This window comes from Lates calcarifer, linkage group LG12, assembly GCF_001640805.2.
Source record: "Lates calcarifer isolate ASB-BC8 linkage group LG12, TLL_Latcal_v3, whole genome shotgun sequence".
Lineage (NCBI taxonomy): Eukaryota > Metazoa > Chordata > Actinopteri > Centropomidae > Lates > Lates calcarifer.
In genome coordinates this window covers 8996885-9011470 of record NC_066844.1, presented here as the reverse complement: position 1 = coordinate 9011470, position 14586 = coordinate 8996885, and the positions used below count along the sequence as shown (strand labels likewise).

At 39.7% G+C, this 14586-nt stretch overlaps 2 protein-coding genes across 2 annotated transcripts in view; one reads left to right on the top strand and one right to left on the bottom strand.

Moving 5' to 3' along the window:
- Positions 1 to 14586, top strand: part of cadpsa (Ca2+-dependent activator protein for secretion a) — a 200178-nt gene that overhangs the window by 166499 nt on the left and 19093 nt on the right. Inside the window, 1 exon segment of the mRNA XM_051074773.1 lies at positions 2479 to 2586. Within this exon segment, the coding sequence (XP_050930730.1) occupies positions 2479 to 2586 (108 nt within the window).
- The window catches only part of lg12h3orf14 (linkage group 12 C3orf14 homolog), a 65928-nt gene continuing 57398 nt past the window's right edge, over positions 6057 to 14586 (bottom strand). The window contains exon 5 of the mRNA XM_051074777.1: positions 6057 to 6586. The gene's annotated coding sequence lies outside the window, so the exon portion shown is untranslated. The remainder of the gene's footprint in view (positions 6587 to 14586) is intronic.

The following is a 14586-nucleotide window of genomic DNA, read 5'->3' as shown; positions in this document are numbered from 1 at the left end:
TTGTCTGCTGCTCTCACATGACTGGATTTCTTATAACAATAAAAAGTACACGAGTCCTTAGCTGCTTACACAAACAGGAGGATAGTCTCAAGGGACATCTTACAGTTGGACAATACAACCGTCACTTATCTCTAGAGGACAAACTTTGATATGGAGACACATTTTCTGTAGTGCAGTTTCTTGTTACTTAGCTGACATAACGGATGTACCAACGCCAAGCTAATTTATATAATTGATTTATATACGCATAGACCAATTTACAGCAAGACCTTACCAAGAAACTTGACAATGCACCAGTAAAAAGGAGAGAGGAAGACTGCTAGACAATGTAAACATGGATATGAACAATGCAAGTTTTGAATATAAAAAAAAAATCATAATCGGCTTTATCAGGAAGGAAACGTTTTCAACCCATTTATTAGACCTCAATTAATACTCTATAAATAGAGTATCAGTATTTGCTGATTAACGATCCCCTCTACCTATTTTATAAGTGTTTCCTCATTATGTTGATAAAATAAATGAATGAGTAAATGTAACTTACATTTAAATTTAAACATCTTAAGCATTCATGTAAAAACTGATTGAGAAACCAAAAACAGCATGGTTTATCAAGGGTTAAATGTTGGTATTTGACATTAAATTTTAATCTTTGAATGATAATTTTAAGATGGTGTCAAGGATTAAAATCAAGGCATTTTGTTCCCTGTGATGCATTCATGTTTTTGTGTGTTTCTTGTGCATGTACAAATATTTGACCATGCTTTCACATGTAATATCATAATCCAGATGGTTCGAATGTCCCTGTGTTTCCATTCCCCCAAATGTCCATTCATATGCATGTGGCCAGACAGCCAGCCATGCCTCGTGCCTCGCTCTCTGTGCAGTATACATTGTGAGTCCATGTTGGACAACACATGCCCATTTTACTGTCAGGGTGGTGGTGATGCGTGTGTGTGTTTGTGTGTGCATGAGATCTGTATTAGCTGCCAACACTTCGGCCGTATCAACATGCCAAATTTCAAATTAATGCCTTGTCAGTGAATGTGACGAGGCACTGTGTACGCTGGCAGGGGTCGCAGTTTCCAGCCCAGTACGCTAATTATGTCCTTAATGTCCAAAATTAGAGTTTCAGTGGTGAAAAAGACACTAATTTACACATTGTAAGTGCCATTGCAGATGTGTTAACTAAGTTTAGTAGCGATGACTTCTTTGGATGAGTTTTGGAATCCATGTGAGATGGAGAAAAGAGAGAGAAATGGAGACAAAAGGGTTTTAACAGTGTGTTTTCTTAATACTGGTAAGATATATTGATGTAAAAAAGACAACTCAGGTGCCGTTTACAAATGCATTGTCCTCAGTGAATATTTTAGACCTCAGAATGGCAGGCCTCCTAACAATCTGCTCTCCCTATTAAACCCAACTGAGTGTCTCCAGTGCCCCTGTTCACTTTTCACATGCCCAGACTGTGAGGGTTGGTCCTCAGCCAAGCTCAACTCTTTGACAAGAGCTGACGGAAGAACATAACTGCCTTGAAGCCTCAAGTCTGCGTCCTTGTAAATGAAACACTTCTTTGGAGATACAAACATTACTTTTCTCACCATGATAACTGAACATTTTAGATTGTTAATACAGATGGATTCCACTTAAATTATTTATAATACATTTGTTATCTAATGTATCTATACTGTGCTAGTTTGCTATATATTTGCTTTGCTCAAATTACACTGCCGTATAGATACCATTAACAGTGTTTTTAGGAAACAATTTGATGCTTTTGGACATGATATTCTTTTTTAAAAGTCTTGTCTTGTTAATTAAATTGTGAGTGTTCTAAAAGGTAGTATTAAAAAAAAATCTTATAGTATAAAGCACTATATTCAACTTGTGGCCACTAACTTTTATACTATCTCAACAATATGAAAAAAAAAATGCAAATAAACATTTTTACAAATCCCCCTGCATTTCTTGTTAGTTAGTTACTAATCAGGATGAAACATGATATTAAGCATTTAACATCCATTTCAGTAGATTTGAAGCTAGCGGGGAAAAAAAAAACCTGTCTGACATTATTATATATTTTCTGTATCAGCTCGTTTTAGCTCCTAATTGAAGCTATATGGTCTTAACACTGAGTAAAATATCCAAACTCAGTACTCTGTGATTTTTATGGTTGTACCATTGCACCATATATTCTACATTTCTTATACTCCTCAAAATCCAGCCTGATGTATTTGGTATCTTTGAAAATGTGGGGTTTATGATCCAAAATATAGTTTAAACTATGAGGTTGTACTGACTAGCTGCTTATTTAGTGGTCAACTTTATCCTCTTTGAATAAAGTGATCCAACTTATATGCAATAAGTTTTGTTGATGCAGATATTAGTTTTAAAATGAACACTGGATGAAATAATACTTGAACACTTTACCAGTTGTCTCAGCATATGGCATTTTCTCTTTTTCCCTGTCCCTTGCAGAAGCCAGGAATGGATGTGGCTGACGGTTATGTAACGTTTGTTCGCCATTCCCAGGACATGCTGCGAGAGAAGGTCAATGAGGAGGTGTACATAGAGAGATTATTTGATGTAAGTAAGCCATAGCACCTTCTCCTTCACCAAAGGGGGACTTAGTAACACATGGTTTCATTCACTCCACCTGTGATCTTTTGTAGGAGGAGATAAAAACGAACCCAAGTCACTCCTATCAGTAGAATGAGACAAAGTCAAATGATTGCACCCAGGTGATAACTGACTGAAATCTACTCAGTGTACTTAAATCTAAATGACACAACAACAACAGCCAAAGATAGTTAAAAGAAACTCTCATAATATTTTGTTTATGATTCATTTTATTTTATTTTACATTTTTCACTTCTCTATGGAGTGGTAGATCTTCTAAAATGCATCACACAGTTTACAATATTAGTAAATTGTTTTCACCAGAGTTTGCATTCTTTCAACAACATGTCAACTGAAAGACATATGAAAGGAACACATGGCAAAAGAAAAAGATAATATAAAATAGAATTTAAATGGATTAAACCAAAGTAAATAAAGATGTCAGAGCATGTTCATTGCTGTATGCCTATCTTATCTATTATTTATTTATTTGTTATTATGAACACTCAAGACAGACAGACAGATGTCTTCCTTAATACACCTTATTAATTTCATTTACTCCACCACACATGCAGTGTCAGTTTGGCTTAGCTGCACATTCCTGTGTATGACTCATGTTTTACCCTATAAACTCACATTTAAATGTCTTTATTCATCATCTGGGATATTACAACATGACATTGCCTTCTTGGTTATAGCTCAGTTATGAAATCCTACCTGTCTCTCTCCTGTCGGGCTGCTGACACTGTCAGTCAGACTCTGGAACTGACATAAACAAGTCTTGCTGCTCTGCCTTGTGCTGCCCTCCATTTCCATCACCTGTCTCTGCTTTCACCCCAGTTAGCTTTGTGGTTCACTCATTTTAAGACAAGACTCGGTCTGGAAAGTTTACAGCCTGCCACACTGTTGTCGTACACACACTGGTATCAGTGGTGTGAAGTGTGTGTGGATGATTGAAGCATGGGTGGTAGAAGTGATGGAAAATAATACAAAAGCAAACTAATCTAAAGTGAAGGCCATGTGGAAGGTGTTCTGGCAGCTCAGCAACAAAAAAGTTATATCCTTAGGCCACTGCCTCTTCTGGTGTAGCCAACCAACTCTAATGGGCCTCTCAATGCTGGCAACTGGGGCAGTTCAGCCCCAACAAAACGTAGCAGCAAATGTATTTAAACAGAAATGGTGGTGTTGTGTTATGCATGCTCCTTGCATTTTTAGCAAGGCAAATCAAATTAGGTTTATTCATACAGCATATTTAAAACAACTGGATTGCTGTCCACATTTATGTTAAAGGCACAACAACAGAATAGCAGATAAAATTATTTTGTACACTTGGCTGCTGATTGGGTGACACCTCTGACGCACTCGTCAAAAGAGAGAGAACATACCTGAGAGCCTGTTGCACACTGTTTCACACCGTTAGGAGGAAACATGTTGTTCAACCTGTAAAACGTAGCAAGGCTGTGCACACTCTTTTCAGATTGAACGTGTCTCTGGAGAGAGAGAGAGAGATAAATAGAAAGAGGCTGTAATGAGTGAATCTAGATCGCAAAATGCAAATAGCCTCAAAGCAGCAGGAGCAGCAGTCACCATCAAACAACAACTTAAATTTCCCACAATAGTACAAATGTATTTTATAATGAATTACTTTTTTTTTTTTAACAAATATTGTTGATTTTTTGGGATCATTGTGATATTGTAAAATATAACTGGGTGTGTTATGATGGAACAGCTGACTAATAATGTCAGTAGTATTTCCCTGTGCCTCTGTCTGTCAACATCTCATGTAGATTCATGTCTTTTTGGGTCTATGTGAGTCACTTTGTGAAACTGACTGTACTGGTGCATTAGTGTCCCATCTCCACAGCTGACAAACTGTAATCAACCCAAGCTGTAATCAACTTGCAAAACGGACCCATGACACTGTTTGCCTCCATTATGTGAGATGAGGTCAAGTAACACCAAAACAATCAGTAAATCTCTAAGCCTCACTGCTTAGCCTCCTCTTAGGTCAAACTGGATGTTTTCTCCCCAAAATGTGTTAAAACAATCCCCGCAGCAGGATGAGTTGCATATTGAGCCGCAGCTCTGTGCTTCTCTTTTCAAAGTTAGACTCTTGTGTTTGTATGCCACAATCTTCTATCCTCTTCTCCGTTTGCTCCTTTGTCTCATGGTGTTTCTGTGCGGTGTATGTGCTGATCTTGAGGAGGGATTATCCTTAGCAGTGCGCTCTCTTTCTGAGTCAGCAAACAACAGTTAATCAACTGAAAAGGAGGCACAAAAGATCACTTTGTAAGATGGCTTAGCTCCATGTTTACAGACAGCCACCCACCACAGATTCTGTCCACATTTTCTTTTTCAGGACTTACAAACAGGTCATCTCATCAGCTACTTTTAGAAAAAGCATTAACTGAGGTTAGCGAGTTGTGGTTTAGACTGAGAATAAAGAGCTGGCACATTTAAGGGATAGCTCAGTCTTTTTGTCATAAGTTGGTACACAGTGCAACACACACTAGCCATACTTACTTATGTTTACTTTACATAGAAAACAATTGCTGCAGATGTTTTGACGCATGTCACAGACTTCTTGTGTGTGTGTTGCCCCAAAGGATCTCAGTTGATAGAACTGATATCAGCTCTGACTGAAAGTCCTGTGTGTAAGTTTCCAGCCAGCCAGCCAACTGAGCAACAGCACACACAGAGCATAAAGCTTAACATTACATACAACCAGATCCTGTAACAATCCACTACATAGTACTCAGTGCTTCACTCTCATGTCAGGCCTCTACTTTTTTGTGGTTAAAGATTTCCACATAATTGAGGCTGTCATCTAGTAGATGTGTCAAAATCTGCCTGGCTAACCCCTGTGGCTAAATAGTTTCCTGGGGGACACACTACTACCCAGTAGGGATGCTGTCTGTACAGTAATCTGGAATAAAAGATTACTGGGGATAGTCTCTGATCTCCAAGAGAGAATGATTGCACAAACATGTTTTTTCCAACTCAGAATCTTTCTTCAGAATCAAGTTCTTTCCAAACTTGACAGATCATGAAAAAGTCATACATGCCTTCATCTCCTCTTGTTGGACGTCTGGAATTAGCTTTATCCAGGGCCTGCACAGAAGGCTGTCTCTTTTCAATTGCTGAGCTGTGTTTTCCTTCATTTATTTCTTAATGCACTTCTGTTTGAAGCATTAATTTCACCTCAGTTTCATCTCCAAATAAGGTGATTTAGACAATCTGGATTGTTGATTTGTTTACAGCCTGTATAATCGTATTGTCAGACTTCAGTGTGGTGATGTCACTGTGTTAGCAGATCTCAGTGGTGAACATGGTGGATAATGTGAACAAGACCCAAGTGGAAATAAAACAGAATAATCCTTAAAATGGGATAGTTAAAAAGTAACCAATGGCTTAATCAGCTTTAATAAATTTTAATTAGCTGCAGCTTTAATCATTTGTATTTTAAGGAGGGCTGAAGGGTTGACACACTGAAACAACAGAGAGGTAAAACCACAGTGGAGAACACTGACAGGGACATCATCCAGATTGTGTAATCCTATACAGCTGATCAAACTATCACCTCTTCATCCTGAATGTGTGCGCATGTTCTCTGCAGACTGAACAATCTAAATGTGTACACAGTTTCATCTATCTGTTCATGCCTTTGTGTTGAATCGAGGCCTTGAGGTGTAATCCGTCTCCTATCCTCTTCCTCTGTGTTCGTCCTGACAGAGGGTGACAGAGAGGTGTCCGGTGCTGGATGTTTGCTGTTTGTTGCTGCATCTTGACCCGTTGCCTTGCCATGTATCCTCTTTTCCTCCACAAGAGCATTTCTGCCGGGATTCATCTCACCCTGGCTTCTCTTTGTTGTCATTCCATATCAGTTCTCCCCGCGGCGTCTCAGAGGCCGATGAAGGTGTCTCTGGCTGCTCTCTGCAGCTCTGTTGTGCTTTTCTTGTCACTCCACCTTTTTTTAAAAAAAAAAAAAAAATCTTTTTCTCTCTCTCTCTCTTTCTTTCTCTCCTTTCTTTGTTTAATCTGGTTAAGGGTTTCTACTCACAAATGGTGCATCAGTATCGACTTAGCTCAGAGCTAAGAGAGTTGATTGTCTATGTCTGATTTTTATCATTCTTAAGTCATTTTCAGTTGCATGCCCTTTAAACTGCAGTGTGTCTCATTTTTCTTCCATCAAACCATAGTGGATACACTATGATATATTGACATTTGAGGAAGCCATGGAAGTGGGCCCAAACATCTTGGCACTGAGTTGGCCCCCAGCTGACAGCTAACATATTATCATCAGAAATGAGTCTCTTTCATATAATAATAACTAATTTAATAAATAACTTTCATATAACTAATCAAAAGCATATCAGGCTGTGTACAACATCATAAATATCACTCAGGCAGATGAAACTAAAGTTTGACATATTGACAATTTTGGTCCATGGATAAAAAATTTGACTATTCACATGAATGATAATAAGCAATTCACTTGTGTTGATAGAGCATGTTGATGAATCTACTGTGTTGATCCATGGTGGACTGATGAATCATTGAATTAGATGATCAATCCTGCTGATCCTGACATCTAAAGGGGATTACAGCTGAAACTTTATTTTATGTTTTGCTGGCGAATAACAGGAATTACACACTGACTGATGGTTCTGGGGCCTTGAGGGTGTGTTTAACTGTGTTTTTATGCTTGTTTGTTACAGTATCCATTTTGATGTAGTCCTACATAGTACAACCAGTTATCCTGTCCTGTTTGTGAATATGGCATAAGAAACTGGTATAGTAAAAAAGCACATTCAGAAATTGTTGCTTATTTGTCATTACACAAGGATTTTGATGCAGGAGGGGCAACAGTCTCCACTTTGATGTGTTGTCTTAATATGCCAACTCTTTTCTGCTTACAATGTAATCTTTGAAATATTTATAATGAAAATAACTTAGCAATTCATAAATATTTAAAATGAACAGAGCTGTAACGTGCAGGTACTTTAAATTGTTGTGATGTCAAAGACAAAAAAAGCTAGTACTGTAGTTGTTGACACACTAAGTCGAAAAAATCTCATCTGACTAAAGGTTGTCCGTGTGTTAGACATTATGGGTTAGTGGGACCCTTTGAAACCTACTCTTGGATTATAAGCTTTTTATTTATGGTCATCAAGGGGGTAAAAGTTTGATTCCACAGATGTTTGATTTTTACCTGTACACAAGAAGTTTTCACTATTTTCTCTTTTATATTATTTGAAAAAAAAACTGTCATTGTGGCACTGTGGAAGAACACACTAATGTAAACACTGTAGGAGCAGTGATCAGACAAAAGCAGATGTTCATGAGCCCCCGACAAATTAGAGTGTTACAGGCCACCAAAGCAGATACCCCAGTGTGTATGTGTGTGTGTGTGTGTGTGTGTGTGTGTGTGTGTGTGTGTGTGTGTGTTGGGTTTGAGAGGTGTCGTCCTCTTAAAGTAAAATAAGGTCAGCATGGACTCCTCTTAATCTGTGCTTTGTTAGGTGGCCCCTCCCCTCCCTTGGTGGACTGCTGACTTCATTTATAATATCTGTTTCCCTGGTGAGGATTACAACATTTTGCATTAGGTCCTCTACTAAAACGGCATTCCACCATAACTTTGTCTTAGACTTTTGTTTCCATCTCATCAAGGCATGTTATCTATTATTTACTCATGGAAATCCAAGTACAAAAAAATTGTCATGAATTGAGATTACCTCCTTGACCTGTTAATTTCAAGAATTTTCTAGAATTCAATTAAAAAGAAAAAAAAACTGAAAAAGGAGAAATCAAGAAAAAAGCAGAGCAAAAAAAAAAAATACTTTGACGACAACAAAGTGCTTGAAAAACAATTTTCAATCAGATTTATATAATCCATTTTACTTTGTCAATACTAAAAAGACATTTTATGATCTTTTGGTGACCCACCAGGACACATTTTTATGCTGGTTGACAAGATTAAAGTCTTGAAATCTTTCAATGGGCCATAATGTAGAATTAAAGAATACCATCAAATATCCCAGTGCCATAATAGTTGACTGTAAAGAGATTACATTTCAAATCACATCAACCCATCAAGTCAAGCTTAAGTGTGTTTTTTTCACACATCTCTGCCAAATCTGAAGATATACAGCAGAGTGTGTTTAGTAGGAGAGAGGTAGGAGATAGAACGCAGGCTTAGTGGAGACACTTGTGGAGACACGTGCTTTCAAGTAATCTAGGTTTCTTAACCTCTTTGGCTGTGATTTCTTTCAGAGACAGTAAGCCAAAGGTTATATGTCATTTTAATTGGGGTTATGACATGCATTTATCTCAAGACGCCCTCTAATATCAGCCACAGTAAGCAGATTATTTCACTACTAGCCTCTTAATTTCTAGATATGTGTCAACACTCACAATTTTATGTCTAGAGTGACAGCAGACAGGCCCATATGTGGTCTAATGCTCATAATGATAAACAAACAACAGCATCTCAAGAAATGAATCATAATCTGAGACATATTAACCAGAGCTAATACCCATGTTCTGACATAGATTTGTGGGTAGGGGGGCTTTTAAGAGCAGGACACTTTTAACTGATATTTGACCCACTTCTCTGTCCAATCTTACAGGGGAAAAAAGTTTCCACGTTATTTTTTCTCCTACACAAGCATAGAATGTGTTACTTTTTGGTGTTTAAATTAGATTTACTATACTTACTTTATGTCATTTTACTAACCACAATCCTGATCAGCAATCCAATCATGGAATTGTTTTGAAATTGTATTTTCTGCTGTTGCTGATGTACAACTTGCTCTGAAGGCAGGTGTCTGTTGCATCATGATTAAACTTGCATGGAAATCCCCTGCAGAAGAGTGGCTGCTGTGAACTTGCTTTTATTTTTCGATCTGTGACTACCTCAGATCATGTCCATATTAACCAGAAGAAAATTAAACATAATTTAAAACATTAAGCATCCACGCTAAAACAGCATTCTCCCCTATGCTCTCTATAGCAGGCACATGTTAAATGCTACTTTTGCATTGTAGGGAAAATTGAGCAAAAAATGTTTGTGCTGCTCACAGTGTTTTGGCTGTTCAGTGGTTTTAGTCAGTTTAGGGGATATCATTGAGCTGTGCTATCTTTCTCTCACATTATTACATAAATATGAAACAGTGATGGAGGTTTGGGCAGTGCTTGTGGACTGGCAGACAAGGGTGGGAGACCAGGACATGTGCTCTTATTATCAAGGTGTAATACTGCTCAGTATCCTTAGGACACCGTTATGCCAAGGTGCTGGAAAGGATACTCTGGTCAGTCATCAAACCTTAGATTCAGGAGGAGCAAAGCAGATTCCATTCATTTTGTGGAACCAGCTCTTTATCCTTGCTACAGTACTGGAGAGGGTCATGGAAGTTTGTCCATTAAGTCCACAGGTGTGTATTTTGCCCCTGGAAGTAGGGGTTGCCAAGCCCATTACTTCAAGCCATCTTGTCCTTTAGTTCTACAACTATGTGAGAGTAAATGAGTGACAACTTTGTCCTCATCATCAACAGGAAATAAAATGTTTTCTCAGTTGGCACTGGGCTGCGCCATGCAGGGTCTTGCCTTGAAGGCTGTCTTGGTTCATCCTTGAGACCGGGAAGTTCTTGAAATGAACCTCTGCAAATTCACTTTGACAAAAGCCAGACTCATGTCGTTTGGATGTGTTATCCTCCTCACTATCTCCTCTGGAGGCGTTCTGGTCACATCCAACTGGATGGAAATACTGTAGCAGACCCAGGACACACTGGAGGGATTACATTATATTACTATCTGACCTGGGAATGCTTTAGGAGCTGGGAGCTAGACAGTTGCATGTGCTACCATGCTTAAGTTGTTGCTACTACCACCTAGACCCAGATAACTGGGGAAAGATAGATTGGTGGTCTCTATAGTGACCTTGGTGAACACATAACTTGTAATGTTTATGTTTGTGCTTCAGTCAGAGAAGTATTCTATAGCGTATAGTGCAGTCAGCGGACATCTCACACATGGTGTATTGATACAACTTACAGTGTTTCGTTATTGCTTGTTTTCTTATTACTTATTTTCTTTATTTGCAGCACAGTTCTTCATGCTGCATATACAGTATTTTGTCAGTTTTGTCAAATCACAATATCAAATATTATGTCATTATTTCTGTAGTAGATATCTTTATTTACTTTTTTTGTTTGGTATAACTGCTTGTGTTTTATTAAGTTTCAGAACATTACAGTCTTTTGGCCACCACACAAATTCACTGAAAATGACCAGGAACATTAGTTTAACATTTTGTTATGGATGATGAGATGTGTGTGAATGTGTGTGTTTTTGTTACCTCTTTGGGACCTTTTCTGGTATAAAAAGGGACCAGTAGTCCCCATGGTGTCCAAAGCTGGGTCCTGATGAGGCAAAATGTAGTTTCTGAAGTAGTTAAGGTTAGGGTTAGACTGTCCACAATGAATGGAAGTCAGCGCAATGTCCTAACAGGGATAGCTGCTCAAACTTGTGTGTGTATGTGTGTGTGTTCAGGGTACAGGGAGAAATTAATTTGGTCCCCCTACACCCTTCCTCCCTCCTCTCCCTGGTTTAGTTCTTGAAAGAGTGGCTGAAGAGGCCTGGATTAAAACAGATGTGCTTAAATGATACTGGGGGGGGGGGCTTAGCACGGCACAGCCCGGGGATCACTGATTAAAAAAAGCCATGTCTTTAGCCTCAGCCAAATCCAGCCCTGCACTGATACACCACAAAGAGAGCAGGAGGGTAAAGACCAGGATGGCGCTGTAGAACCAGTAGGCCTCCTACCCCACCCCACCCCACCAACTCACAATCACACACAAACACCCCACCACCACCACCACCCTCACCACCCCCCACTCCCGCGGAACTAGAGTCACTGGAGAAACTGGGATTACGCAGGTCAATTATACACTTAATCTGCCTTTGCCCAGAGGGGATTAGGGCCGCTCATTGATTGATTTGAAGTATTTCCGTTGACCTTGGGTAGTTATCAGATTCATAAGCGTGGCAAAATTGCACTTCTGTGTGACGAAAGTTAAAGCGCTTTTTTAATCGTGGCTGCTTCTGCTTACCAACTGCTGAACGACTGTGACGGAGCAGAGTGAGGGCAGGGGTCAGATTCAGCTGCTTGATTGGGGGATTTGAGATTGTTTTCAGTCGCCATCACTGTACTTTGGTTTAGGCGGGTGTGTGTGTGGGGAGATGTATTGCTGACAGAGAATGCCAGTAGACTAGTGAGTGATGGAGCTGCCGTCATACCACTTGGCTGTCCGGGGACACTTCACCACTTTGCCGGCTCCGGTCACGAACTGCTGGCCCCACAGCCATGGCAAGTGAACAATTTAATCAACACTGAGCTCAGTCAACACGCAAACTTAACTCGCCTCAGCCGAATGACTATGTAAGACTGAATAATAAAGAGATTGAATAATAAACAAGACCAGTTTTTCATAATGAAAACATCTTCATGACCAGAAGGTAATAAATAAACATATGATGCTGGAAAATTTTAAAAGTTTACAAATACATTTCATGATCAAATCACCAATAATGTTTTCTTTTTTTAGTCTGAGTATTATGATTGAAATCAGTATAATGATATTTAGAAGAATCTGATATCATCACACATACACAATGGTCTGACTCACAATACTTACTTTTGTCAATATGATATAAAACATGATATCATGATATAGTTCCAATGAAAGACAAAAATCCAATGATATATCACCTTCATAGACAATGAATGATACATTAATATATTACCTTGCAAAACTAGATATGATATTTTTTTGTCATTCTTATTTATACTTAGTAAGAAAACTATAACTCACTATATCAAGCAGGATTGAAGCCGCATTTTTTTCTCTGTATTGTTTTGCTGTAGGATTTGGTCTGTCAGATCAGTTTGCTGTTTCTGAAAGATAATGACCAAATGTCCTTTACCCGTCACCTACAACAATATGACTGCAACACAGCATTGATGTCCTCTTGTTGTTTTTCATGCCAGTAATCTCTTTTAGGTTGATGCAAAATAACTGCAAAAGGATTAAAGAGCCAACAAGAAGGAAAAAACAGTCATAGGTCACAATGATAAAAAAAAAAAAAAAAAAGGCCAGCCAAGCAGGATAGGTTAGATTGTGGGTGACTGTTCAAAACATGCTCTGAAAAGGTTTCACTTCCGTTTAATGAAGTCTGTAAGCAGCTTAGAGTCCTTAATAATTACTGAGAGCGAGCATTTTGTTTCCCTGCTTCATTTCTTTTGGGTCTAAATCCTCTATGAGCATTCCCAGTGCCTTGTTGCTTGGAGGAAACAGCTAAGGACACTAAAGCCACGATCATCCCGAGAGGAGGGAAATACAAGTTTAATGGAGACTTCTCCTTTGTCAGGTCCCGCTGGTTTATTGATGAGGGCCGGCAGGGTGAATTGATCGAGGACACACATGTCATCTCTAGGGTCTCTATCACCCTTTTACAGCCCCCTTCCATCCCTGTTTCCCTCCTCCTTGTTAAAAAGGAAGGTACGGTGGCATTTGCTTGATTAACTTGTCTGACAAAAGTGACAGCTGCTCACGGGCGTATGTGGATGAGTGGCCCAGTGCCGCTCCCTCTTTGTACATCTGTCAGAGCCGGAGCAGGGCGAGCGGGGTGAAAAGAGACAAATTGGACCCAAAAAGAAGGCCATTCACCTTCTGCAGACCCCCCTCTGGTGCTCCACCCCTCTATCCCATTCAGGTGCTCGGCGGGACCCTCAAGTGCTTGCTGGCTTATTCCATTTTCACTCCCCCTATAGAGTTCCCTGAGCCCACAAGTGTTTTAGCCCTCTTTTTCCTTCCCTCAATCCACCCCTAAGCGGCTCTTTGTAAGTAGAATGGCTCACTTTTCTCAGGGCCTGAAGCTGGCGGCTTTTTTTCTTTTTTTATTGTCCACCACAGAGCCTTTCTGTCGCTCATTGTATGTTTACTCAATGACTGGTCGCTGACCGTAATTCCAACTGTTTAGTTCCTCACAACATGAGTCCCCAACCCCCTGCACCCACTGCCCCAAATATACACCCATCCCTTCTCCAAACCACCGTGTTTTTGTAAAGTTGCTCCTTATTTAGTCTCTCTTGTTCATTGAACTGACACTTACTGGTAGATGGGTTTTTCGTGAGAGACCTAGCTTGCCGTCCTGAAAAGAAACCCAGACCTGAGATAAACATTTACCTTTCTCCTGTGATGCTACACTGGGGTTTGACTGCCATCCTGTTCCTCAGCACTCCTTCCATAGCCAGCTGTCTGGCCGAAAATGCCCACTGAGCCTGTTTTGTGGCTGTCCCAGCTGTGCTCAGACTGCGGTCAATGGTCAGCTGCGGTTCACCTTTTGTGTCACACACACAATCAAAACAGTTTGAGAGCTACAAGCCCGTTGAGCCCAAGACTTTACTTTAGTCCTACTTTCAGAGCCCCTATGCTCCTTCTACCTCCTCTAACATACCCACTTCCTTGAATGAAAACAGAGGAACAGAGAGAGAGAAAGAGAGAGTCAGAGGATGACAATATCCAGCACAAGATGCAGAGCCTATTCAGCTTCTATGAAAAGCCCTTTTTCTTGTCTGTCCACACTAAGGCAGGTACATTTGAAAACATGAGCATGTGTCAAACAGAGTTCCCTTTACACTTGCTTACTAATACAGTATGTAAAAAGTAATTATTTTCCTCCCCATACTGGCTATAACATGATCCCTTCCCTAAAGGCCTCAGTGTGCCTTAAACAAGAGCTTGTTGAAATGTCTAACAACATCTGAAACCCTCCATTATGATGGCATAATAGAAGGGGGGGTGGCTGAAAGGGACAATCAGACACTTAAGCCTACATTACTTTACTGGCCAGCTGTGCAGAGGTGTGAAAGTGGCAGTGGGATACAGACAAAAGCAGACTCTGGCT